This window comes from Oenanthe melanoleuca, chromosome 22 (assembly GCF_029582105.1).
Source record: "Oenanthe melanoleuca isolate GR-GAL-2019-014 chromosome 22, OMel1.0, whole genome shotgun sequence".
Taxonomy (NCBI): Eukaryota; Metazoa; Chordata; class Aves; order Passeriformes; family Muscicapidae; genus Oenanthe; species Oenanthe melanoleuca.
The window spans coordinates 4,355,841-4,379,976 of NC_079355.1; the positions used below are offsets into that span (position 1 = coordinate 4,355,841).

At 43.5% G+C, this 24,136-nt stretch overlaps 2 protein-coding genes across 3 annotated transcripts; one reads left to right on the forward strand and one right to left on the reverse strand.

The window, feature by feature from the left end:
* Nucleotides 1-821: 821 nt before the first annotated feature.
* On the forward strand, nucleotides 822-13,515 carry VDAC3 (voltage dependent anion channel 3). 2 transcript variants are annotated; one of them, XM_056508676.1, is made up of 9 exons: nucleotides 822-914; nucleotides 2,643-2,714; nucleotides 3,824-3,873; nucleotides 7,874-8,026; nucleotides 9,073-9,125; nucleotides 10,370-10,597; nucleotides 11,501-11,651; nucleotides 12,564-12,621; nucleotides 12,868-13,515. In XM_056508676.1, exons 2-9 carry the CDS (start codon nucleotides 2,648-2,650, stop codon nucleotides 12,957-12,959), a joined length of 852 nt encoding a protein of 283 aa, XP_056364651.1. In that variant the 5' UTR covers nucleotides 822-914; nucleotides 2,643-2,647; the 3' UTR covers nucleotides 12,960-13,515. The 2 variants fall into 2 exon arrangements, with proteins under 2 accessions (XP_056364651.1, XP_056364650.1); XM_056508675.1 differs by having other exon boundaries at nucleotides 858-1,446.
* Nucleotides 13,379-24,097, reverse strand: IKBKB (inhibitor of nuclear factor kappa B kinase subunit beta). Its single transcript, XM_056508667.1, has 21 exons — nucleotides 23,993-24,097; nucleotides 23,826-23,920; nucleotides 23,040-23,157; nucleotides 22,231-22,300; nucleotides 21,722-21,810; nucleotides 21,176-21,265; nucleotides 20,694-20,818; nucleotides 20,257-20,364; nucleotides 19,826-19,955; nucleotides 19,181-19,375; nucleotides 18,814-18,928; nucleotides 18,340-18,463; nucleotides 17,935-18,086; nucleotides 17,757-17,818; nucleotides 17,207-17,316; nucleotides 16,902-16,951; nucleotides 16,286-16,385; nucleotides 15,952-16,099; nucleotides 15,627-15,754; nucleotides 14,802-14,892; nucleotides 13,379-14,313 (listed from the first exon to the last, which is right to left on the reverse strand). Exons 1-21 carry the CDS (start codon nucleotides 24,095-24,097, stop codon nucleotides 14,245-14,247), a joined length of 2,274 nt encoding a protein of 757 aa, XP_056364642.1. The 3' UTR covers nucleotides 13,379-14,244.
* Between the last annotated feature and the right edge of the window lie 39 nt (nucleotides 24,098-24,136).

Consider the following 24,136-nt stretch of genomic DNA (forward strand, 5'->3'; position numbering starts at 1 on the left):
TTATCTGTAATGTTAATTGTTAAGTTCTTGGCCTCACCCTGTTTTCGGCCCCAATGGTCTTATCCCATATCCTTTTCCCCTCGCGTCCGTTTATTGCCCTCGCTGCCTCCCTAAAATGGCACCTGTGAGGAGTGACATCAATGGGGTACATGCAAATGAAAGATGCAGAGACTGCTGGGACACCATTCAGCGCTGGAACCCCTAAAATAACGAGCCCAAATAATATCCAAGACTGAAAATAGTGTTCCACAGCTGAGAAAAATAACGCAGAAGGCAAGGTCACCATCCGAAGCTGCACCATGACCTGAATTGCATCCTGCCATCAGGACCTCCCCTTACAATAACAAACCACAGCAGTCTTTCTAGGGACCGGTGAGGACAAAAGACCCAGCTCTGCCTGTGAAGACAGAACTGAACAATAACTCCTCCTCGGTGTTGTCTTTTTGGAACAGCAGCGGTGTGCGCAGTCGTTCGGGTTTCCCTCCCAGAACTGATCCTTATAAAGGAGCAGGTCTCCTGGCCCGTTTATTTCAAGAGGACCATTAGTGCCCGCTGGGGTCTCAGACCGACTCTGGCAGTGGGTGAGGCAGGGCTGCCTGCAGCGCCGTGGGCGCGGGACCTGCGGCACTGAACAGCTCCTCAGGCTCCTCCGTGCCTCCGGAGTACAGCTTGGGAGCGGCAGCCGGGCCCGGAGGTGGCTCCGGTGCAGCACCTCCTTTCGTGAAGGCGGCGGGAGGCCGAGGCGCATTCCCGCGACACCGCCCTGCCGGGGCCGCGCGCGGGGCGGGGCGGGGCCGCGCGGCCGCAGCCGGCCCGAGTGGGCGGGGCCGCAGCCGCGGCGCGTGCGCAGCGGTGGCGCCGCGCATGCGGACGGGGGGGCGCCGAGAGCCGTGCCGGAGCAGCGCGGGCGGCAGGTAACGCCGGGGCCGCGACGGGGGCCGGGTGGGGTCCTGCGCCGCTGTCCGGCTGGAGCCCGGTGCTGTCCTCTAGACCTCACCGAGGCCGAGGCGGGCGTCCTCCGAATCACCTTGCCGCTGCGGGGTTGGGCCAGAGGCCCGAGGGGGCGCCGGCCGCTCGCTCCGGCGGCAAATCCTCGTCCTCCGGGTGACGGGCTGCCGAAAGGGCAGCCCCGGGACGCGGGGCCGGCTCTGTCCCTGACACCGGTCGGCCGGGGGACTTGCAGCCGCTCCGGTTTCTCGGCCGGGAGGCACGAACTTGTGGGGCGGCAACGCCCGAGCGTTCCCACGGCGCCGGCATTGGGCCGGGAAGCGGCGGCGGAGCGCGACCGCTCCGTTACCCGTTGCGTAACGCGGGCGGTGCCCTGGGCGGGTGCGGCGCTCGCGCTCCCGGGGTCGCGCAGCCGCCGCCCCTCCGGCTCCGCTGCCAAAGGTGCGGATCATGATCATGGAGTGTTCTGTATGGGCTCCAGATTCTCTAAACCCACAGGTATGTGTAGAATATCCTGAATTGGAAGGAATCCACAAGGACCACCGAGCCTGTGTACTGATAGATATATACTGCGGTTTAGTTATTAAGTCACTGAACAAAGAGCGTTTGTATACCATGCTATGTAAATTGCCCAAGTGCTTAATTTTAGGAAAGGTTGGCTGTCTGAAAGCACAACAGTAGTGTTGCATTCACGACAGAGAAACTTAGTACACCAGTAAGCAACTAAAATGGTGGGAGACAAGTGATAACTCAAGTTACTTGTGTATGGTTTGTTTGCATCATTGCTTTTAAGATCAGTTTTTCAGTTTGGTATAAACAATGGGGGATTGGGGATTTCTGGTGTTGGGTGTTGCAGAGAAGAGTATGAACAAATGCATCAGCAGCAGGAATGATAAAGAATTGCTCTTAAAGTCAAATGAAAGGAGCACCTGATAGCTCTTCTCTTCTGGAGCAGGTGTGCCTTTACATTTATGCAAACTTATTTTAGAAGAGGAAGACATTTTCCACTGGGGAAGAGTTTGTCTGTTTCTTTACTGCAGACTGTCTGGTGCAAAATCCCTAAGTTGTGGTAACTAGCAAAATGCATTATCTGCACTGTAACATTACATGTCCGTCCTTTTGAGCTTTGTCCTCTAACGTAGCTGTAACAGTATTAGGAAATGTACCCCTGTGAGCAAATTTAGTTTTTGCTGCTTGGTGTGTGCAGTGCAGAAAGACTCACTGACATCTCTGAAAAAGCTTTCCATGAAGTCACAATTGCAGATGGAAGTGACAGCTGCTTTTCCTTTGGAATTGTTAACTGTTGATGTCGTTTGCCACTTGGGGTCCCTTTCAGAATGGGTCTTGTCACAAAAGCAATGTTTCCTCATTATCAGAAGAGCAGTAAGGCTCCCTCGAGTTCCTTCTACAATGTGAAAGTGTGAGGCCAGCATACAGAGTTGAATATAATAGCTGGGGTTCGGTGATTCTAAATAATGGATTGGCTTTCATAAACTCTTTGAATCAAAGCTTGTTTCTGACAAAGCAGTGATGATGCAAGGATGATTTTGATGAACATTCTTCGAAGAACTGACAGTTCCGTATTGGTGACGTACTTGGAGACTACTAATCATAGACATTTATTAATGCTTTGGATATAGTTTGGATTTTATGCTGTTACAGCTAAGATTCTTACAGCTTCCCGTATGTTTCAGATCCAATGGCTGTCCCACCGTCATACAGTGACTTGGGAAAGTCTGCCAGGGATGTTTTTAACAAGGGATATGGTAAGTAAGATGAGGATGGTTTGATCACCTTTCATATTTTTTTCTTAGGTATCTTGAAAATGCCAGTAAGAACATGAGTACATCAGAGACTCGCTAATACCTTATGGTAGAAAATCAGCAGAGCCCTGGAGCATCTAGCCCCTTCTGATTCTGAACTTTGGACACATTTTTTATGAAAGTACTACAGTGGCAAAGAGTTTGAGGAGAAGGCTACGAGTTTGACCTTAATATGGACTCCATATCAGTCTTTTTAACCTTCTGATTTTTCTGTTTAGAATCATTAAATCAGGGATATTGACGTAGATTGCTGTAGGAAACCGTATGTGGCAATAAACAGGTTCCTGAGGCAGAGTGATCTTTATGTTAATCAGAATAGCCTGTTGTTAAAGCTGGAGTGCAAATATTTTCACAGTATTTGCATTTGTCCCTTTTTTGGAAACAGTACTAGAAAGTGTTGATTTTTTTCTGTCGGATTTTGTGTGCAGTAAAGGTTTCATTTGTATCCCAAATTCATATGCTACATAAAACTTACATGCACTGTGGTCTGGTCTCTCCCACCCTGGAGTACAGGCTTTGCTGAAAATCAGTTCAAGTTCCCTGCTTTAGTGTCAGTTACTTCAAGCTTTCCTACCTTGTGCAACGGCCAGGTATTTCCCTAGTTTTAGAGCAGACAGAAAAGGAAGAAGGCAATAGTACTTCTGTGTATGGCACTGATTGAAGTAAGTTGAAACATGTTTTTTGGAGTAGAGGAAAATAAAAATTTCCCACGCTGCAGTCAGAAATAAAACATAAACTAAGCAAATCAGAAGAGATGGCTAACTATACTGATGAGCCCTAGACTAGCAGGTAGTTACAGAAGGAGGAATTACTTGACAGTTGGTGTCTGTTATGATTGTAAATTATGAGGCTACTTACTTTGAGTTGTCAAAATTCCTTCAATCCTTCTTCTCATAATCCTTGTAACCATCGGCATGATCAACTACTGTTTCAACATGAAAATAGGCTATTTCAGGCTGGTGTACCCTACCTGGCACACTTTGGGTATGTTGAAAATAAGCCTTGTTTGTATCTTTCAGTGAAACAGGCACTGTATCCTGTTTTATTTTCAGGATTTGGAATGGTCAAATTAGAGTTGAAGACCAAGTCTTCCAGCGGGGTGGTAAGTACTGGGGGCTTTCAACATCAGCAGCATAGCAACAGAAGGACAAATTCCTGAACTGATAACAAGCATTAACTTCCTAGCAGGTGTTACTTCTCTCATTTCTCATTTTAAAACGCATAGCTGAGCGAGATATTTCTGCAATAGTATGTAGCTGATGTAGCAGTACTTCTTTTCCTTTGGCATACAAGAATTTTCACACACCTTGTTGTTACTTTCCTCCCTGTTCCATTGACACATCCCAGACATGAGTTTCTTCACCTTACATAGCTCTCATTTCGCTTACAAATGCAATTGAGTTCCCTGCTGTTACCAGTTTTAATAGGATTTTTTAGTCCGGAAGGACTTCTAACCAAAAGGTCAAGGGACAAATAAGCACCAGAGTTTAACTTAACTGTGTTTTCACTCATTTCTGCTGTGCTTAAAATTCATGACTTAATTAAACAATCCTTCTGTAGTACCCTGTATTTAGAATTTGAGAGCTTAAGTAAGGTTTTGCATTCCAAGTTACAGAATATTCTGTGAATATTCTCCATTTTAATGATGGAGAAGTGGAGCTTTCTCGCAATTTCACAGGAGGGCTGGCAAAACCAGAAATATAGGTGTCATAATTTTGATCTTTAACCATAGGCATATATTATTTACTAGATAATATTTTTCTTACACTGACTCTGAATTCTGCACATCTTACCGCTCAGTGCTGTTCTGATTGGTAAGACGTCCTGCTTTTCAGCCTGCTTTGTGATGGTATTTGCCTGAGCTCCCTCCTTGTGCAAGTGGTGTAAGTCCCTAATTTTGTGTTGCTGTATTCTGTCTCAGTTGAGCTTTTGATGATTACTTGTATTGTGCACCAGGAATGTGTGGGCATGAGGAACTATGTGGTCCCTTTACTATGGCTCCCTTCACTTACTGACATCTCTTGATAGGCAGTTTTCCTGGCTGGAAGTTTTGATTCTCAAGTAATATGCTAATATAGTTAATTATGCTGTCTTCTGACTGTGATGGAACATGAACAACTGTCTTAATTTCTAAAATGGGCTTTTTCTTTTCCATGCAATTTTCTTTGGATGCTTATCCAGTTGGTAAGAATAGTGACTGTTTTGACATATTTGCTCTTTATTGCTTTGTCTGACAAGGCTTTCTGTGCTGCATACTAAGTAATTTGTAAACTGTTGAATTGTTTTTAGTCGTGTTGTTATTCACGTCATAAAGTTTGACTGTGTCCAGAGCTCTAGATCTGCTGTGAGATCCTTGTGCATAAAGCCATTTGCAATCTTTGTCCAACAACTCACAAGAAGAACACTGTAAAAACAGCGAGAGGGAAAACAAGATAGATATGGTATTGGTACAGTTGTCTGTTGCTTCAGGTTTTGAGCTTGTTAGTGTTTCTGATGAGGATTCTGATGCAACAAAATACAGTTTTGGGGATGGAGATGAAGTTAGGAACAAAGCATGAGATCTAATTCATATGTGGATATTAATAGTACCTCCGATTGTTATGACACAAACATTTGGGTGTTTTTCCCGTGGTCTTAGAAAACAATGGTGATACCTGTAGACTTCAAAAACCACAATGATTGTGTCTCTTGATTAAAACTGTTTCACAGATGGCAAGTGGTTTTGCCTTCTAAGTGCATGGTGCTCCTGTAGATGCTGGGCACCATAAGCTGGAAGGACAATGAGAAGCTACGCTTAACTGCTGATGCAGACTAGTGTGTGTGATGTGGAGCCAGAATGAGTTTGATTTTTCAGCTACAAAAAATTCAAGAAATTATGGTTTGGTGAGACGTTCTGGTTTACACAGATAAAGATTGATGGCAGCAGACTTCTGTCACTGTGGCAGCCTGCTTCCGAAACCAGATTGAGTTCTTGATGCCTGACAGAATGCTTTGGCTTTTGATCATACAGCAGTGCAGGGTTTTTTATTTCATTTTGCTTTGAGACAACTGTTTACAGTCTCTCCTTTGCTTGATCTGAGAAAGAAACCAAGCTTTTTTAATCAGTTACCTGTTCTACAATTAGAACAAAGTTACTTCTGAATTCTGATACAGGTTTGAGATGCCTTTACACTGAATTTGTGGAAGTCACATGAGAACACTATATAGCAATTATGTCTTGTAGTGGTCTTAACACATCCTGACTTCTATCACGTTTTTGTTAGCTGGCTAGATGTGTTATAACTGCTGTGCTGTTGCAGTAGGGCATTAGCTTAAGTAGGTGTCCCCTCCTGCCCCAGCAGCATCCCTCAGCGCCCCAAGCTGTGTGTAAGGAATGTGACCTGGCTCCCTAGCACTTCACAACCATTTAAAGACAGTCTTTGTATCCTTGTGTGCTCTGCAAAGTCCAGAATTGTGAAAGTAATGTACATCCAGGAATACAATCTTGGATCTGGAAAGTCAGGGCTTGGGTATGGCTTCCAAAGCATGGGTATGTTGGGAATGGCTCCTGCTGTCTCTTAAGCACTGTATCTTTCAATATTTAAACTTCAAGAGAGACAAAACTTGTAGTGACAGATTATTTATCTTCCTTCAAGGGAAATGTTTGAGAGATGAGGATAACAAATGAGAGCAGTTCTCAAATACTTCATAAAACCTTGCTTCTCATACACCTTGAGCTTACTGATGAGGCATTGTGCCTGTTCACTGCTTGATACTCAGCTGTGCATGAAACACTGAGTAGCTTTTGAGCTATTCCAGGAGAGATGTACATTGAGACTTCAAGTCCACTAAGTGACAGGAAGCTCTGATGTCTGGAGGACTGACCGAATAGCATATTACAAAATTCATGTTCTCCAAAATTCAAAGCTGTTGGTTCCGTTACACTGCTCAGGGAAGGACCAGCCTGACAGAGACATATCGTGGTGCTGGGGTCAGGTTACTTTCTGATACTATGAAGGGGAAAAGGTCTGCAACTTGAAGGTGCCATATGAAGAGTGACTTAGCTTCTGAAGTGTAGTTACTGGCTGAAGTAATGAAAGAGAAGTTGTGGGGTGAGGTACTAAAGCCATCACCACAGGATATTGAAGAGTCTAAATGACAACAGCAGAAATGCTACAGGGAACCACAACGTTAGGGTGCAGGAGTCAGTATGAAAAGCATCAGTTCTCCAGAAAACATTTTCACTGCTGAAACAGAGGGGGAAAAATTACTACAATGAAGAAACACACAAGATATTTGGAGAAATGTGAGAAAAAGTCCTTTTTTCTTTTTGCTATTCATCTAACAGTGTAACTTGAATGTAGGATTGCTTTTCCTAAGGGGGAGCAGATGTCCAGGACTGCAACAGGTGCTTTTTCATCCACAATTGAGACAGTGCTAGTAAGATGATAAAGAGAATTAGAGGAGATTGTGAAGAAAATCTTAGGAATATATACACAGCTTTGTATCCCAAGCAAGTATATTTTTATATCAGGGTATGGAGTCATGTGAAGGTACAGAGCAAATTGTGGGGAATGTTCAGATAACTGCCACTTTGGCAGTGAAAGTCAGGAAAAGGATTTTTTTATGGATAAGCTTGGGAAAAAGCGTGGTAAAGTTAAGATGGGGGAGCAAGTAATTAAAGTCCCACAATTAAAAGTAGATCAAAGTGTCAGGTCTTTGTGTAATATGGCTTTTGCCAACCTAGGCAAGTTCCAAGGGTCTATCGGTACACCTCAATAAAAGAAATATATCCAGAACAGAGATGCCAGAAGGAGCAGCATGTTGTGATGCAGAAGAAATCATTTTAGGTAGGGATAAGGAAGCAGAGGGTGATGATTTTGAGGATTCTGTCAAAAGGCCTGAGGGTATGAGTGCTGGCACTTGACAAGTGGAAAAATTGAATGTAAAGAGTGCAACCCTGTGACTAGCTCAGTTGATTAGAGCATGGTGCTGATAATGTCAAGGTTGTGGGTTTGATGTCTGTATGGGCCATTCACGTGAGAATTGGACTTCTGATGGTCCTTCTGGGTCCCTTCCAACCCAGACTGTTTTGCGATTCTGTGATATTGTGCTCTTGACAGGAGTTCACCGCAACCGGTTCTTCCAACACGGACACAGGCAAGGCTTCAGGCAGTCTAGAGACCAAATATAAGGTCAAAGACCAGGGACTGACATTCGTCCAGAAGTGGAACACAGATAACACACTGGGAACAGAAGTTTCTGTTGAGAATCAGGTAAGACCAAGTAGATACTTTGGAAATATTTCTGTAGCTGGTATGAGGCAGTATTGAGTTGAACAGAAAGCACTGGAGAAGGAAGATTGCACAAAAGTATCTGGAGTATTAAAAGAAGTGACATGTATTTGCAGAACACGCAGGATGGGAGTGGGGGATGCTGGCATTCCTAGAGCCATGTGCTGCTATGTGATGATGTACGGGTACAGGTACAGCTGTGGAGAATTACCTGGCTGGTTGAATGAGCCTACTACATAGAACTGTCACTGCTGCAGTCAGGCAGGGAAACCAAAGACAGGTCTCGTAATTTTAAATGCTTTAACGTATAAGCACTCAAGTTTGGCTGCCTTGAGACTGAATATATTTTGTAAGGTTGAAGAGAAAGATGAATGCTTGCAGCTTGGCACTGGTTACACAAAGGGCTGCTCTCAAAACACAGTTCTTTTTGACATTAATAGGTTTATGCCTTTCACTTAATGCCTTGAGTGTAAGATAATGATGCCAAAGGTTGTAAAAATTCTGTGGTGCTGTCTGCCATGGGTGGCCATTCATGTTTGTACTTTTACCCATGCTTTAAAATGGAAAATGCTGTTTAGGTAATAACAAAGGTGGGGGGAAATGAGATGGGTATGTGCTTTGGCCTGCGAAGAAGTACTGTCTCTTAACAGAGTATCTGTAGATTTTGAGAGAGATTTTTGAACTATTGTATGGACTGGTTGAACTATAAAGTAAACATGAAGTGAGTAGTTTTCTTCCTTACATTATTTTGTGAATAATTTTCTTGTTTTCAGCACTAGATGTTTCATCTTCTCATATGTAAAAACATACCTACAAAGTCTGTGCTGTTAAAGGGCTTTATTTTGGGAAGAAAAAGTCCTATTTTAATCCTTCGTCATGCAGCATCTTCAGCTTTTGTTGTAAATCATGAGAGAGACATTATGGTCGTACTTTGTTTTCTCTTTAGATAGGAAGTAGTGTTCTAGTAGTGGAATATAGCGAATTATGTTTCAACTGGTTTTTGAGCAGATGTCTGTTTTTCTTTGCAGTTGGCTGCAGGGTTGAAGCTGGGTCTTGACACTACATTTGTACCAAACACAGGGTAAGCATTTTCTATTACCTTTATCTGAGGAATGCTAGAATTTCCCATAACTTCTAAACCTTCTTATTCTGCTTATTGTGTAAAAGCTCAGCATTTATTGGAGAAGGTTCTGCAGGCAGTGGATAATATTTAACTCAGAAGGACAAGGTCTGCTTGAAAACACTCTTCAGCTTTTTGGCTAGTGGCAAATTTATTGTTTTGCAGCAGGTACTAGATCTGTTAACTCTCCCCTTAAACAACTAGGTCTTCATGGTGCTGACAGTCCTAAGGCTGTCAGCTCAGTAAAACAATCTTTTTTTTTTTTTATGATGCTTTTGTCTGTGCACAGTTGAATGAGGAGGTAGAATGGGCAGTGGAATAGCACTTAGCTGTCTTTCTCAATACTCATGTACTTAAATTTGGTAAGTAGTAGAGCCAAGGAGGGGTGTTTATGTCTGAATAATGCAAAAAGATAGATTGAGACTGCTTTGCAAATAGTGATTGGCATTACTTTATTGTTGGGGAGAGCCTGACAGAATAATCTTGAGTTTAAAATACTGCTTGGATATGAGGAATTAGAAACTAAGTCAAAAATGAGACCCCAGGGCTAGGTGTGAGCGACGGGCAGCACAAGTGTTCTGCTGTGTCTTGAGTGAAAGAGAAAGGAGATTGGGGAGAGTATTAAAGAGGTGGTAAAGTTTTGTTGTAGTTGTGTTTGAATTGGTAGCAAAATCAACAGAGACGCATTGGAGAGAGGAAGAGGTATCACAAGAGAGACAGAAAAAGGCAGAGCAAGTGGATGTTGTCTGGAGGATGAAGAAATCTGTTTTTGGTAGAGGAGACTGGTCTCCAGCAGAGAAGAAGGGAAAGCAAGCACCGCACACAGAAGCAACACTGGAGAGAACCAGAGAAAAGTTAATAGAAAACTGTTGCTGTTGCTGCAGATTTATGGATGCTCCTGAAAGAAACTGACATTGCCATAATGCATCCAGAGAAGAAAAATTTGAGACCAGATGGGTTTTAAAGCATTAAGGAGAAATGATTTTGTCTTTCTGCTTCTTGAGGGTGGTAGGGAGAAAAGTGGCACAGTGTGAATATTTGTAACACCATTATCCTTATCCTGTCCCCTCTTCAGCAGCTCAGTTTTGAGTGGGATTACAGGAGTTTCATTAGTTGGCCTTAGGGGATGTACATACTGGAATAAAACTGCATGTATCACATCCTTGTATACTAATGTGGATAAAACTGCATGTTTCTCTCTGCAGGAAGAAGAGTGGAAAGTTGAAGACCTCCTACAAAAGAGATTATATACATGTAGGCTGCAACGTAGACATTGATCTCTCTGGACCAACCCTTTATGGCTGGGCAGTGTTGGGCTTTGAAGGCTGGCTTGCTGGCTACCAGATGGCTTTTGATACAGCCAAGTATAAGACTACACAAAATAATTTTGCCTTAGGATATAAGGCGGGAGACTTTCAGCTGCACACTAGTGTGTAAGTATTACCTGAGCCTAGATAAACATTCTCAGAGGAGCTGAACAGTAGGAATAGTTAACAGTAATGGCCTTAGGTCAAAGGTGGGTGAAGTGAAGGGGATGTTGATTTGTTTCAAATTAATTTATATTCAGTATTTTCATTTCCAGTACAACTGGAATAGGGGAAACCTCCCAGCTATCGGCTGTCTTGATACCTTGTTTGAGAGTAATTTTGGGGTTTGTACATCTAATACGGTGATGTAAAGGCACTTTATGGTAATCTGTAATTAAAAGCTGTGAGCTTTAACTTCTCTTATGACACGAGACAAAACTGCCTTCAATTAAACTACTGTACCTTCTCACCCTCTCCATCAAACAGGAAGCTCCTCCCTCAGAAATGCCCAAGGTGAAGGAGAAAGGCATGGTGTAGCATTGTTTGTTTCCAGCTGTCATCACTGCATAGCTCTAGTCTTGGCTTTCAGGTGGCTTGAGATGCCTTGAACATGGTGTATTATTGTAATGCAAGAACATTATTTTCAGCCTTCTCATTCCTGTAACTGGAGTCTCCTTTATGTGTTACTGCACACTGGCTTGCTTGAGACAAGCAACCAGGTTATCTGAGTGGGTTGTTTGGTGTTTTTTTTTTTTCTTTTTTTCTTTTTTTTTGTCAGAACCTCAAACTGTAGGTCTCTGGCTGTTGGAAAGTCTTGTTCCATTCTGCAAGTAAACTGTGTTTTGTGTAAAAAAAGTATGAGCAGGAGTGTGCCAGCTCCACCTAGAAAGTAGTGAGCCTGTGTTCAGGGAAGTATTGGATCTCTTGGTTCATTTTAGGAGATAATGATCAAATGATTGTGGGGACGGGTTAATCTAAAGAGTTATTAAACAAGGCAAGGCTTGACACACTTGCATCTATTACAAACAGGAATGATGGCACAGAGTTTGGTGGGTCTATTTATCAGAAGGTTAATGATAAAGTGGAGACATCAGTCAATCTTGCATGGACTGCTGGCAGTAACAACACACGTTTTGGTATTGCTGCAAAGTACCAAATGGATGAGAAGACTTCCGTTGTGGTAAGAATCCTGTTACAGAAATGAGTATTTCAAACTCCCCTAAATACTGGAAATTCGTGTTATGAAGCAGTTGCTTTAACTACTTTTAAGTTACTGAGGAAGCACGCTGGATTGCAAACTGTGGCTCCTGTTGTGGTTCAGAGTTGAACTGGGACCTCACACATCATACTTGTGAAATTATGGGAGAAAAGAAGTCTAAAATGTAATTTTGTCCATAGTGAAATAGTCTGACTAGTGTGTTTGGAATAGTGTGCTGGTGTGGTGCAAAATGTATTTCAAGAGGTAACGAAATGACAGTGTCCTTTTAGTTCTTAAAACCATAATGTAAAACCACATTATAGTTACAGAGGTAGAAGTCCAGCTGAGCTTACAGCCTTCTCCTGACAGTAAGTTAACCCTTGAAAGTCAGTTGACGTGTGCGTTTTAATACTATGAACTGAAGTAGCAAGCATTTACGTTTCAAAACAACAATTAGTTCCTGGAGCATTGAACCAAAATTAAAGATGATCTATACTACTGTAAAGAGCTCAAAATGTAGTAATGCAAAAAGGGGATTGCATATTCATGTATTTCTAGCTCATTGGAAGAAAAAAGAAAATCGCTCCTGAGTGATGTGAACAAGACAGGCTCTGAGGGACTCTAGGAGTGGCTCTTTAAAAACATAATAGAGAAGGCAGTGAGGAATAGCATGGCATTTTGTCTAGGCAGAACTGGACCACCATTTGCTTAAGCTGGAAACTCCTTAGAAAAGGAAAAGATTGGAATGCTTCTAATAGAGGTTGGTCTACAAGTAGCTGAAGAGCATTAATGCATAAGCCACCTTCTGAGGGCACTGGAACACTTCTGTACAAATACTTATTAAACAGAGTTTATAAATACTGTGTTTTCTTGTTTGTTTTTTTTTTCTTGTAGGCTAAAGTCAACAATGCCAGCCTCATTGGAATTGGTTATACTCAGATCCTCCGACCTGGTACGTAATTCTCACTGGTAGCAGCAAATAGCATTAAGTGCTACACTGTGATTTAATCTAATGTCATCTTAAGGCCAGAAGAGATGAACAAAGTAGCTAGAAGTCTTTAGGCGGATCCAGAGAAGTAAAGGATGTCTGTGTACACAAGTTCCTGTGGCAGCTGAGCCACACGAGTGAGGTCAGGTACCTGAGGGAGAGCACTGTAGGGATCTGGTGTGTGATGGTTCTCATGACTTGCTTTTGTAGGTGTAAAGCTGACCCTCTCAGGCTTGATTGACGGCAAAAATTTCAGTGCTGGAGGTCACAAAATTGGGCTGGGATTTGAGCTGGAAGCTTAACACAGCTTTAAGTAAAACAACTGGTGGTGCTCTGGAAGATGAGGAAAAGTGTACCCAGTGCATTTCAGCCTTAATATTACTCTGAAATTTGAAGAAGTGTGAACTTTCTACTCTTCCCACGAATGACTTTAACCCAATGCTGAAGTCCAGAGTGTGCCAGCACAACAAAGGAAGACACTTGAAGGCATGCATGGAAGTTGTGATGTTTGTGCCGCATTTCAGTTTCCTTTATTTTAAACCTGTTCCACAAAAAAAAAAAAACCAAAAAAAAAAAAAAAAAAAAAAAAACCCAAAAAAAAAAAAACCAAAAAAAAAAAAAAAAAACAAAAACAAACAAAAAAAAAACAAAAAAAAAAAAAAAAAAAAAACAAAAAAAAAAAACAAAAAAACAAACATAAAAAAAAAAAACCAGAAGAAAATCCAACCTCTCCCCATTATTGTATTGCATTTTGCATGTCCTGTACTTCACAGGCTTTTATAAAAGGAGGTCTCTGTGCTGTAGTGGAAATTTGGGGTTACATCAGAATGAAATAAAGTGGTCACAGTCAGAACATAAGGCTGGCGTGTGTTGACTCCCCAAGGTTCCATCCAGCTGGGTTTCTTGGTCTTTTCATTTCATGCAACTTTAAGCATGGTTAATAGATAATCTGCGAATATTTTGTTACACAATACCTGTACACTGAAGATTTCCTTCTGTGGTTTCTAGAATAACATTCTTACACCTCTTACGTTTTAGAGACCTGCACATTGAAAGCAGCTTTTTCCATTATAATGTTATTGAGGGCATCAAAAAGAGCAAACCAAAAGTTTACATGTTTTACATAATTTCGTTCCCATAGAGGAAACAAGTATTAGATAAAAGTACAACCATTACACTTAAAGAAAAAAAGTGCAAATCAGCAAAGTTAAGAAATGAAGTTCACAGTTCATTAGGAAGGTGACATCTGCCAGTGACTGGGTGTATGTTTTTGTCCAGTGTTCCTTAGAAAGCCTAAAATGCAGCAAAACAGCCACAGGTGATGCCTAAGGGAAGATATATTAGGATAGAGTATCTGCTGTCTTAAGGCACAATTAAGAACATTTTACAAGCAGTTAGAACAGGCATTCCCTACTGTATCTTTGTGAAAAAGTGTCTGAGAAGTGGATACTAAAAGCTATGCCATATATATCACAGAAGCAGTTGGTGACAGTAGAAGAAGGCAGTTGATATTTCCTTCTGAGAGGCAGCAGCTTTTCACAGTTGGCTTCCCAAGGTAGCATGGCTTCAGAGGCAACTGAGGTGATTTTACATCTGGGTTTGTTCTGGACTGTTTGTTTCTTCTACCTGAAGCTGCAGCCAGCTCCAGTCTAGAGCCTAGAGAATAAAATTCAACACCAGCTTACAGCTGAGCTAAGAGTTTTAACAAGTTTACTGTGAACAAGCTGGTCAATGTAATTTCATGATGAGCCATGTGACTGCTGTCAAGGAGAGACAACCTACTTGCACTCTAGTATTTTACTCTCTTTTTAGTATTCTGCATCATTAAATTAAACATCCCTGCCCACCACTGTACCGCCGCCCCATCACCCCAATATTGCAATATTTTTGTACAACAGCCAAGTGCTTTGCCCCCTCCTTTACTGCTCAGCACAAGTTCCCAGTCCATGGCTCCCAGTCTTGGCAGAGTATGGCAGCAGATAGTGAGGGAACAGCTGCTTCCTATCTCTGCACTCCTACTCTTCCCTTGGCCAAGAGTAAATTGCAAATTTCAATTAGCTGTATTAGTGGTGGCAAAGTTGCACAAGCAGAACTTTAAAGCCATGCCCTTCTCCAGTCAACTTATAGAAGAATGAATACATTACCAAGAAACTCTGCTCTTGATCCTTCATTGTGTCATGCATCACGTTTTCTAGCTGGCTACAAAGTTTCCGAGATTCCAGCAGTAGCTCCTCACTGAAGGGGACAATTATTACACTATTAATTTCTATGGCAATTTAAAGAGACGCTGCCTCTATCATTAAGAAATATTCCTGGCAGATACTCTGCGAAACACCAGTGTTGCTAAGGTCATAGGCCTATAATTCATACTGCAACTTGAAAAGTTGGTGCTAACCCCTGATTTATTGGACAGGGGAAAGGAAATGTATCCCAAGATGAGATTGGGTTCTTACTATGTGGAACCACTGTTGCTAGAGAAAAAGCTGAGAACAGCCTATAAACTTAAGGATAGGGCAACATGCAAATAAACAAACCCAGGTCTCTCATTTCCAAGTGGTGACCCAGTTCATTTAAGCAAGCCAGAACTACACCTGCTTGGTTCCAGCAGTCTCCTCAAATCATACAGCTCAGCTACTACAACCTTACATGACAGTGCTTCAACAGTTCTTGCTGGCTGTGTACTTCCAAATGAACCCAACCATTTCAGATTTAAGGAGAAAACAAAAAAAACCACCTTTATTACTGAGACAAGGGGAAGTGAAGCTGTACATGATTCTCCATTTTTCATAAGGAAGAAGATCTGCAAGCCCCAGGAAATCTAACTACTAAGTAAACCAAAACTGCTGACAATGCAAGCTGAACACAAAGTGTAAAATATGAGAAACCCTGTGTGCCATTATTTCATGAAGAGGAAGCCCAGCTTTTCAGTGCTGGCATTAGCAGCTGAAGAACTCCAAACTTTGCCTCACCTTCTTCTTACAGATTCTGATAAATTGTATGTTCCAGAAGGGAGCTGCAGTGGCAGCTGACCTGAGCTCCCAAGACGTGACGTGTTCATGCTCTCTGGACTGCCACTAACAGGACCACGGACTTTACTCTGAAGAAAACACACAATATTTGAGTGCAATTATTTCCACTAGTTTTCAGCAGCCAAGAATATGAGACAACCTGGAACTTGGCTTTAACACTAATTCAAAATAAAGAACCACAGGACATACTCAATTTACTATTATTTCCGTAACCTGTGCTACAAACCATATTCTTGGGTTAAACTGGAGTTCTTATTTTACTTACACAAGCAATTTTCAGCAAGTTCCATAGTTCTTTCTGTCGTTTCTCCTGAAGCCTAACAACTGTTTCCTCATCTTCACTCATAAGATTCATCACTTTTTCCACTTTGGGGAACAATTCCAATGCCTTCTGTTTGCAAACTACGGTTTTACTATTAAAAAAGTAAAAAATAATCAGATCACACATGGGCCACTGCAGTAGAACATTTCTATAGTTACTTATTTCCTGTAACACACACGGCAAGATCTCATTAGCTATATGCACGGGGTTTTAAACCTTCTCTTGCTGGAAGAGAAAACGTCTCCTCTCAACTCTGAATAAAATCTACAAAGCTCACCTGAGCTGGGCATAAATTACTCGAACTTTTTTTTCAAAGGTCTGGATTGCCTGCAGGAGCAGTCGTACTATTTCCTGGCTGTCACCGCTTGTCCTCTGATCTGGAATGAGAGTCAGTATTACAGAGAAAGGTAGGTTTACAGGACAGAGTGAGAAGCTTCTTAGTGGCTTGTTTCCACTACTGCTTCAATCCTGAAACTGATCCAAAGTTCAGGATATGCGAGTTTGGGTGAGATGAATTACACTGAATTTTAGCCACCTTCTTCAAAATTTAAAGAACTTGAAAAGGAGAGTTGGGACTGTATCAGAGGAACAGCTGTGTCTTCCATCCTTCCTACACAGAAGCAGCAGCAATACTCGTGGCAACAGCCTGCTCTGAGAAGAGCTCCAGAAGAGTTTCGAGAACAGCTTACAAAGCACCAATACAGGAAGGCTGGCCTAGTGTGAAAATGACTCCCTGACTCCCCTCTCAAAAGAAAGGCAAGTCCAGGAGAGGCCATGTGCTGCCAGTGTCTGGGCAGGCCTAGAAGGCAGAAGTTTTCTCAGTGATCTTTACTGCATCTCCAAACTTACTATCTGCACAAAGCAAGCTGACCTTGAGCTAAAGTGGCTTTTACCTCTTGGCCTCTCTCTCAGTCTTCGGTACAGCTCTCTGGCTTGTTCTTCTCTAGAAGAAAAAAGCAGGAAAAAACAAAGGATTTCCAAAGAATCAAAATTGAGAACAAATAGTTTGACAACTCAAATCTTTTGTATATCTGTCTGCCATTTCAGACCAATGAAAGAAGAGTCAAAAACCATCTTTAGTGTTAAAGTCCTCCCAATCCCCCATAATTTGGGAAGAAATAGCCCTTTCCTTGTCCTGTAGTGAGTAAGCTCAGCTAGAAACACTCCTGCATCTGAAGCTCAAGGTAGTTCAACTCACAAATCCTCCAGTGTTCCTCCTTGTTTACGACCTAGTGGGCTTCTCTGAAGGTCCACAATGTCTGTCTGCAGGGCCATCATCCTCTTCACTAACTGGTCCACATCATCCTCCTGAAAGCACGGTCAAACATAAGCAACAGAACAGTCTGAGACATGACCACTCACACTGGCTCTTCCTTTCTCATTCATATCTCTAAATACATCTGCAAACAGCAGCCTTGGCCAAAGACAAATGAGAACGTGAGTCATTTCAATTCAAGGTAAAATTAGGTCAGTGCTCTTGGATAAAACAACTTCCAAGACATTTTTGGGGTTTCCCCAAGATCTCACTATTCCCCCCTAGGCCTTACAACAGAGTGAGCTTCATGTAATACTAGTAATGGACAAAAACAGTGCCACACAAACCAAAGCAATGTGAAATGTGGAATCGGTCCAGACACAAGGAGTTTCTATTTAAGGCAAGGATAATGAAGAAAAAGGAGGAGGAGGGGAAAGATAATAAAAACAAGCCACTTTTTCTTTATGATAAGCAGTTAGATTTAGAAACATACCCTTCCACAAAATTCCACAGCTTGCTCCATCTCTTTCCAGGCAAACAGCAGCTTCTCAGAAGCTACAGGAATCAAAGAAGAGTGACTGGCTTTCTCAGGTTCACAGAGAAAGAAGAGGTAGGTGTTTTTGTGAGGATAAGAGGCATGAAAAGACCTGTTTGCTAGATGCTATACTCACTAATTCCAAATTCAATCTGCTCTTTATACTTTTCCAGATCAATCTGAATGCTTGTTTTAAAGAAGTCCAGCTTTGCTTTCAGCTGCTGAGAAAGGGAGGCCATAGAATTCTTCATCTTCGAGAGAGTACTATTGTAACGCAACAGATTCATCCTGCATGGACAAGAAGGTCCTATTAGCCTCTAAAAGTGAAAATTCACCAGGCCTCCACTTACATCCAAAGCAGATACTTGAGACAGCAGTGAGGACAAATGCAGTTGCGCCAAAGGGCTAACTCTCAGCCTTTCATTAATTGTTTACAGCTCCCATCATGGGCTTCCCTATTCCAACAGGGTCCCATTTCTGTCTTCCCTTTCATCAGAGCACAAAGACAGAAGTAAGTATTCTAGAGAAACTGCCACCGTACATGGCTGCTCGCTGCCCCTGCTGGAGCCGGTTACAGTCCTCTTTCAGCATCCGGATTGTGTGCCAGATCTGACCCCACACCTTCCGCAGCTGGAAAAAGTGGAGATTCCTCTTTGGATCCTGAACTGAAAACAAAGGAGGCAGGGGAAAGGGAAATGTACATATCACCATGAAGCAGGAAAATTGTGTTATCACAAAACAGACCAAAGCATTGCTCCTTTGAAGGGCATGTTATTGCCAGCAAAGCCTAGAGCTGGATAACCCATGTGAAGTTCCCCCAGTGTATCACAATCAAACACTTCCTTTTTTCAGTTATTCTGATAAATTGAATAAATGACAGTCCATTTTACTGCTTCTTCAGTCTCTATACGCAAAAGCTCCCTGTACTCTTTGTACATGACACAGACCACAGATATGGGCATTCCTCTCAACACAGACCCTTCCCCTTCACTTTCATGCCAGAGGAAGTCCTTACGGATGCAGTCAACACTTTCTGGATGAGGACGCAAGGCCACCTGAGCCTCATAGGAAACCTTCTTGTTATCAAAGAGGAAGAGGAGGTCTGTGTCCGCAGCTGCAGTATCATTCACCTGCGGAGGACAAAAGACCCAACTAGGTTTCCTCAGGAAAAGCAAGCTTTGATAACACCCTAAACAGAATAGTCCTCCTCAGCCAAAAACACAACACCAAAGGCAACAGGGTACCTATGCTCCAATGGCTGTTAGGCCTGTGAGGACACCACAACAAAAGCATGCCACAACAGCAGGGAGTGCTGTGATCCCAAAATGAGAGTGGTGTATTCTGATTCACTCAAAAGCAAGAAAGGGAGTATGCAGACTCACCTTGCTATCACCTGTATGTTTAGTGACCAACTTCTGAGAAAACAATGCAAGTCCTGCTTCCTGCAGGAGTTCCTGATCCTGTTCTGGAATTCCCGTATCAGACTGAATCCTGGCCTTCACACTCTGCAGAGTCTCTTCCTCTGTCACAGGGTAGGTGTGCACAGTTCCCGTAACCATGTTCAAAACATGGAGCAACTACAAGAAGAGGAGCATGGCATGAGAAAGGCTAAAGATACATTGGTCATGCTAGAGCAGAGATTGAGAGACTGAGATGATGACCACCAACAAACTGTTCAAAGCAACTGGCAGACTCAAGAAGTCACTTCGCAGCTACTTCCTAACATTACTGCAGAGTTCTTATCCTCCACCAGGTGGGAGAGAGGCCACATGGCAATTAAATGGCTTCAGCTGTAGAATCCTCTATCAGAATATGGAACTAAGCATGCACAGCAGCTATTCACTGCTCCCAACAAGCTCAGGGAGTATTTGTCCTCAAAGCAAGAGGAAAGCACCTGTCACTGTCAGAAGACAGTTCTACAAGTTTCTGCCTCGCTCTTCCTCCTAAGTTTATGATTCAAATCTCTCACAGGCTACAGGCAACTGCTCTCTGGAAAACTTTTCGGGTAATAAAGACCTGTTGCTTACCTTCAAGTTCAAAATGTCATCCAAAGCCTTGAAACACCCATTGGGTCCATATACAGGATCTGTACCCCTCTGACGTGGGTGCCACATTAACATGAGTTGCAGCCATTTCTCCAGCCTCCCAGACAAAACACTAAGCAATAAAAACCAGAAGGAAATCAGAAGAGGTAAAAGTGCATTTGCAGTAACCATATGACCTGTTCTGTGTGGGAGAACTACCAAAACTCCCTCCCTCCTTCTCCCTGTAACACTCCACCCCCCTCATCACAAATGCAGTATTTAGAAGGCAGAAACCAAGACTACACAAGTCTGACAAGTGACAGCAGTACTGCCTGTGTTATGCACTCAATTAACTCACAGATTAACGCAGTAAGGCATATATTATAAACTTGGTCCTTCTGCAGAAGATTCGTTTATCTCAGCACAGCAATCACCTGTTTAGATTGTTCGGGCAGGGCAAACTGCTAGAAAACTTGACTTCTCCAGATAAGTCTTCTGAAACAACAATATCCAGCTCGCTCTTCTGACGCACTTTTGTATGCCTAATGTAAGCAAGTACAATGGTGAAATAATTGCCTGCTTTTCCCAGCCTACATGTTAGCACGCTCTTAAAGCTACTCTCGACACATATAATACAGATGCCACTTTGGTTTCTGTTATCTGCCCTGCATAAGTCAGCCCTTATCCCACAGGGCAATATCAGGAATGCTGAACTTGCTCAAGTGAGTCAAACTCCTGTGAAGGGGGTCAGTTTCTATAAGGGCAAGGAATATAGGGATTTTATCCTCAGAATCAAGGGACCACACTTCTACTTCCTGTAAACAGGAAAGTCACATCATGCCCACTCATTACCCAGGCATAGCTCACTCACCATTGCACTGGCTGCCAGTTGGGTAGGAAAGGTCGGAAGCCGGTAATGCACTCAAAGGCAAGCGTGCCAAAGCTCCAGTAATCCACTGTCACTGTATACTTCTGCTGTTCCAGCAGCTCTGGAGCCTGATACAGTTTACATACATGAGACAAAGCCACTCAGCTCTTAGCTTTCTCTATCCCTTAACATCTCATTAACATTTGTACAAATGATTAAAGACATTACTGAACACTGCCTCTCAATGCACTTTAAGACCCTCTTGGAGTGAGCAGCACAGGTTACTGGCACTCCTGCTTATTTATAACAGAAATAACTAGCAGAAAACCCAGTGTCAGCAAAAAAGCAGTCACCTTTGCTAGCTTCAGCACCACAAACACATCCCATATCACGCAAGTACTTAATCCCAGCCCAAAGCTTGATAACAATTAATTCTATCCCACCAGAAAGCAGCAGCTGCTCTTCTAGCTGAACTCCTTCCTTACCAAGTACTGCAGAGTCCCAACAAAGGATGTGCATAGGCTACCCTGATCCAGCTCCTTAGCATAACCAAGGTCAATGATTTTGTGTATTAACTGAAACACAATAGAGAATAAGAATGCTAGACCGAAGTCCTGTTAAAAGCACATCATACAGCAGAAAGAAAGCGGTCAGCTGTTCAAAGCTATGCAGGAAAGGTGCCAGTGAAGAGACAGAAGCAGAAACGGAAGGCGACTGTAGATTCCTAAAATCACGATGAATTTGAAAGTGTCGTAGCACACTTAGCAGTTATGTGTCTAGCTCCTTCTGATCTTTGATCAATCAGTACAGTCTGGTGCTTTCTTTAATAGCTGAAAGTCAAAATGTCAGGTGTTAACAGATGTCTAATACAATGCCTCAGCTGCACACAGAAGACTATTCACCTGACACAGTGACCTGAGGTGGGCATTATCCTGGGCTGAGTGCTCTTGCAGAGGGACTGCATGAAGCACATGCATGTTCCTTGTACACTTACTTGTCTGTGCAAGTAGAGACAACTGCTTCCTGCTTACCCTTTGCTCTCCTTGCTGCAGCACAATGTTCTCTGGTTTCAAGTCTCTGTGGATGATCCTGTTCTCATGAAGGTATCTGAGAGCAGAAGCTGAGACACAGAAAAAGCCAGTTCTAAGAGCTAATTAACAGTACCTAGCATGAACTCAGTAAGGATTCAGTTCTATCTAGTAATAAGCATGGCTTTCATATCAAACCTTGTACAATCAAATGTACAATGAAATACTGAGTATAAGGGGGAAAGTCAGCATCCAGCATGATAGAACTTTGGACACAAGCTGAGTTCTCTCTCAGGGTGTTCCCTCACATCCTTCCTGTAAACTGTAGTAATGCTGGCTAGCTTCCAGAAAGCAAGGACCTTCCCAGACTCGCACCTTTGGTGGGTGATCAAGATCACAAAAGGTCAGTCCGAAATGTAGTCACTAAGGTCACTGCTATATATTTGGAGAGTGGATTCAGGACTAAAAGGGTTTCCATAGCTCAGACAACTGAAGGTACTGCTATGACTTACCAATGTCAGATAACAAAATAAGAATAGAGTCTTCCCGCAAACCACAGCAATTCTCCAGCTGGTTCAGGTACTGCAAGTAAGCAACACACAATGTAGTCTTTCCCTCCTCTGTCCTGAGTGAGGCCCACAGTCCCACAAATTCTCAGGGATGCAAGAAGCTTCAGCAACAGCAATTAAGTTCTCGAGAAGCACAAAACTCAAGAAGGACTGTGACCAGTGGTAGCAGCAATTACAGCTTTATGCCTTGGTTTAATTGCATAGGATAAAGGAGCAGGCACTGTCATCCCATTCTCATCCTTCTATTTGTTCCATGCCTCTTTGCCATTTCCCCAGGGCCTGACAGTATCAACTCCAATCTGAGGCCTAAGGTCTGTGTTTTAGCAATGGATTATGGCAAAGGTCAGAAAAGCCTTAGGATTAGAACTATCACGTGTTATTTCTTCCTATGACAGACAAGAGTCAATCACTTTCAGGAAGGGTACCACCTACAGATGCACCTACCCTACAACCGTCTTTGCCATACTCACGTAGTGTTGCACATCCCTTATGCTTGCCCTCATTCTTTATGTGCAAACTTCTCACGGTGTCACTTGCGCCCAAAAAAATACAAAGAGTTTCACAAAGCACTTAAGTCTTTAAAAGCTGAACATCCTATCAAGGACCAAGCCACCAACACTGGTTAATGCCACAACTAGAATTAGGAAGCATCAAGATGTGAAAGCAAAGGTTTTAAGGGAAAACTTCAGCAGAAAACCTAAGATCAGATTAGAAGCCAATCCATTCCTTGATTACCACCCCAAGGACCTCACCTTGCGGAGGTCTCCACCTTGGCAATATTCCATGGCCAACAATGGTAAGTCATTTGGTGCGAGCTTCTGCATCCCTTCAGGGACATCACGGGCAGCCACCACATTGGGATGGTTCAGTCTGTGGAACAAAAATTAGGCAAGTACAGGTAACGTTCTGCAACTGCTACAGCTTCACATGCTCACGGTCATCACTCAAAGTCCTACGTGGTCATATATCCTTTTAGAAACTGAATTAGTGAATTCTAAAGGTTTGCATCTTTCACGGACCTAGACTCATTCCAACTCCTGGCATTTCACATAAAAGAAAGTGTGTTTCTTTGACACGTATGCATTATAGACCTGTCTAGAAAATACGGCAACAAGCCTTGCAAAGGAGTGCAAGGCAGTCTGTTGCCACCGTCCAGAAAAGACCCAAACTGCAATCAGACCGCTACACCCGAAAATGTCAATCCAACACCCCAAGGAACTGCCCCGGCACAGACGGTAAATCAGGCAAAGCAGCGGCTAGGAAGCACTATTGCTGTAGCGCTGAGGGCACGGCAGACGAGCCGAAGACGGCAGCGTGAGACCCAAGAGTCTCATGCAGCACAACGTGAAGTTGTCTTACGCGTGAACTTGCCCGCACTTGCCGCCGCAGGGGACCGGGCACCTCCCGGAAGGGGATCCCTTGGCCGAAAGCCTCCGCCACCATTTCCCTCGGCGCGCCCATCAGAACCGCGCTCCAGGGCCGTGACACTGCGCAGCGACCCCTCCGCCCGGCCCGGCCGCGTCCCCGCCCCGCCTCACCTCTTCATGATCTGTATTTCCAGCGCCCAGCGGTCGCGATTGCGCGGGCTCAGCTCCTGCCGGCACTGCTTGATGGCCACCTGCTCGCCGGTTTCCTGTGGGCACAGCACGGGTTGGGCTGAGCACGGGTCCCGAGCCGGGGCGCCGCGGGCCCGGCTGCCCCCTACCTTGTTGTGCCAGCGGATAACGTTGCCGAAACCGCCGGTGCCGAGGCGCTCCCGCATCTCCCAGGGCCCGCAGGTCAGCGCCTGCAGCGCGGGCGGCCGGCTCATGGCGGGCCCGGCTCCGCTCCCAGCGCCTGCGCTTCCGGC

Excerpts from the sequence above, each read along its gene's own strand:
- VDAC3 (XM_056508675.1), top strand. The coding sequence starts at position 1,419 with ATGGGCTCCAGATTCTCTAAACCCACAG. Across the intron at positions 2,715-3,823 it reads TGTTTTTAACAAGGGATATG|GATTTGGAATGGTCAAATTA; the intron begins GTAAGTAAGATG and ends TTTTATTTTCAG. Across the intron at positions 9,126-10,369 it reads ACATTTGTACCAAACACAGG|GAAGAAGAGTGGAAAGTTGA; the intron begins GTAAGCATTTTC and ends TTCTCTCTGCAG.
- IKBKB (XM_056508667.1), bottom strand. The coding sequence starts at position 24,097 with ATGAGCCGGCCGCCCGCGCTGCAGGCGCTGACCTGCGGGCCCTGGGAG. Across the intron at positions 19,376-19,825 it reads ATGACATTTTGAACTTGAAG|TTGCTCCATGTTTTGAACAT; the intron begins GTAAGCAACAGG and ends CTCTTCTTGTAG. Across the intron at positions 14,314-14,801 it reads ATCAAGAGCAGAGTTTCTTG|GCTCTAGACTGGAGCTGGCT; the intron begins GTAATGTATTCA and ends TTTATTCTCTAG.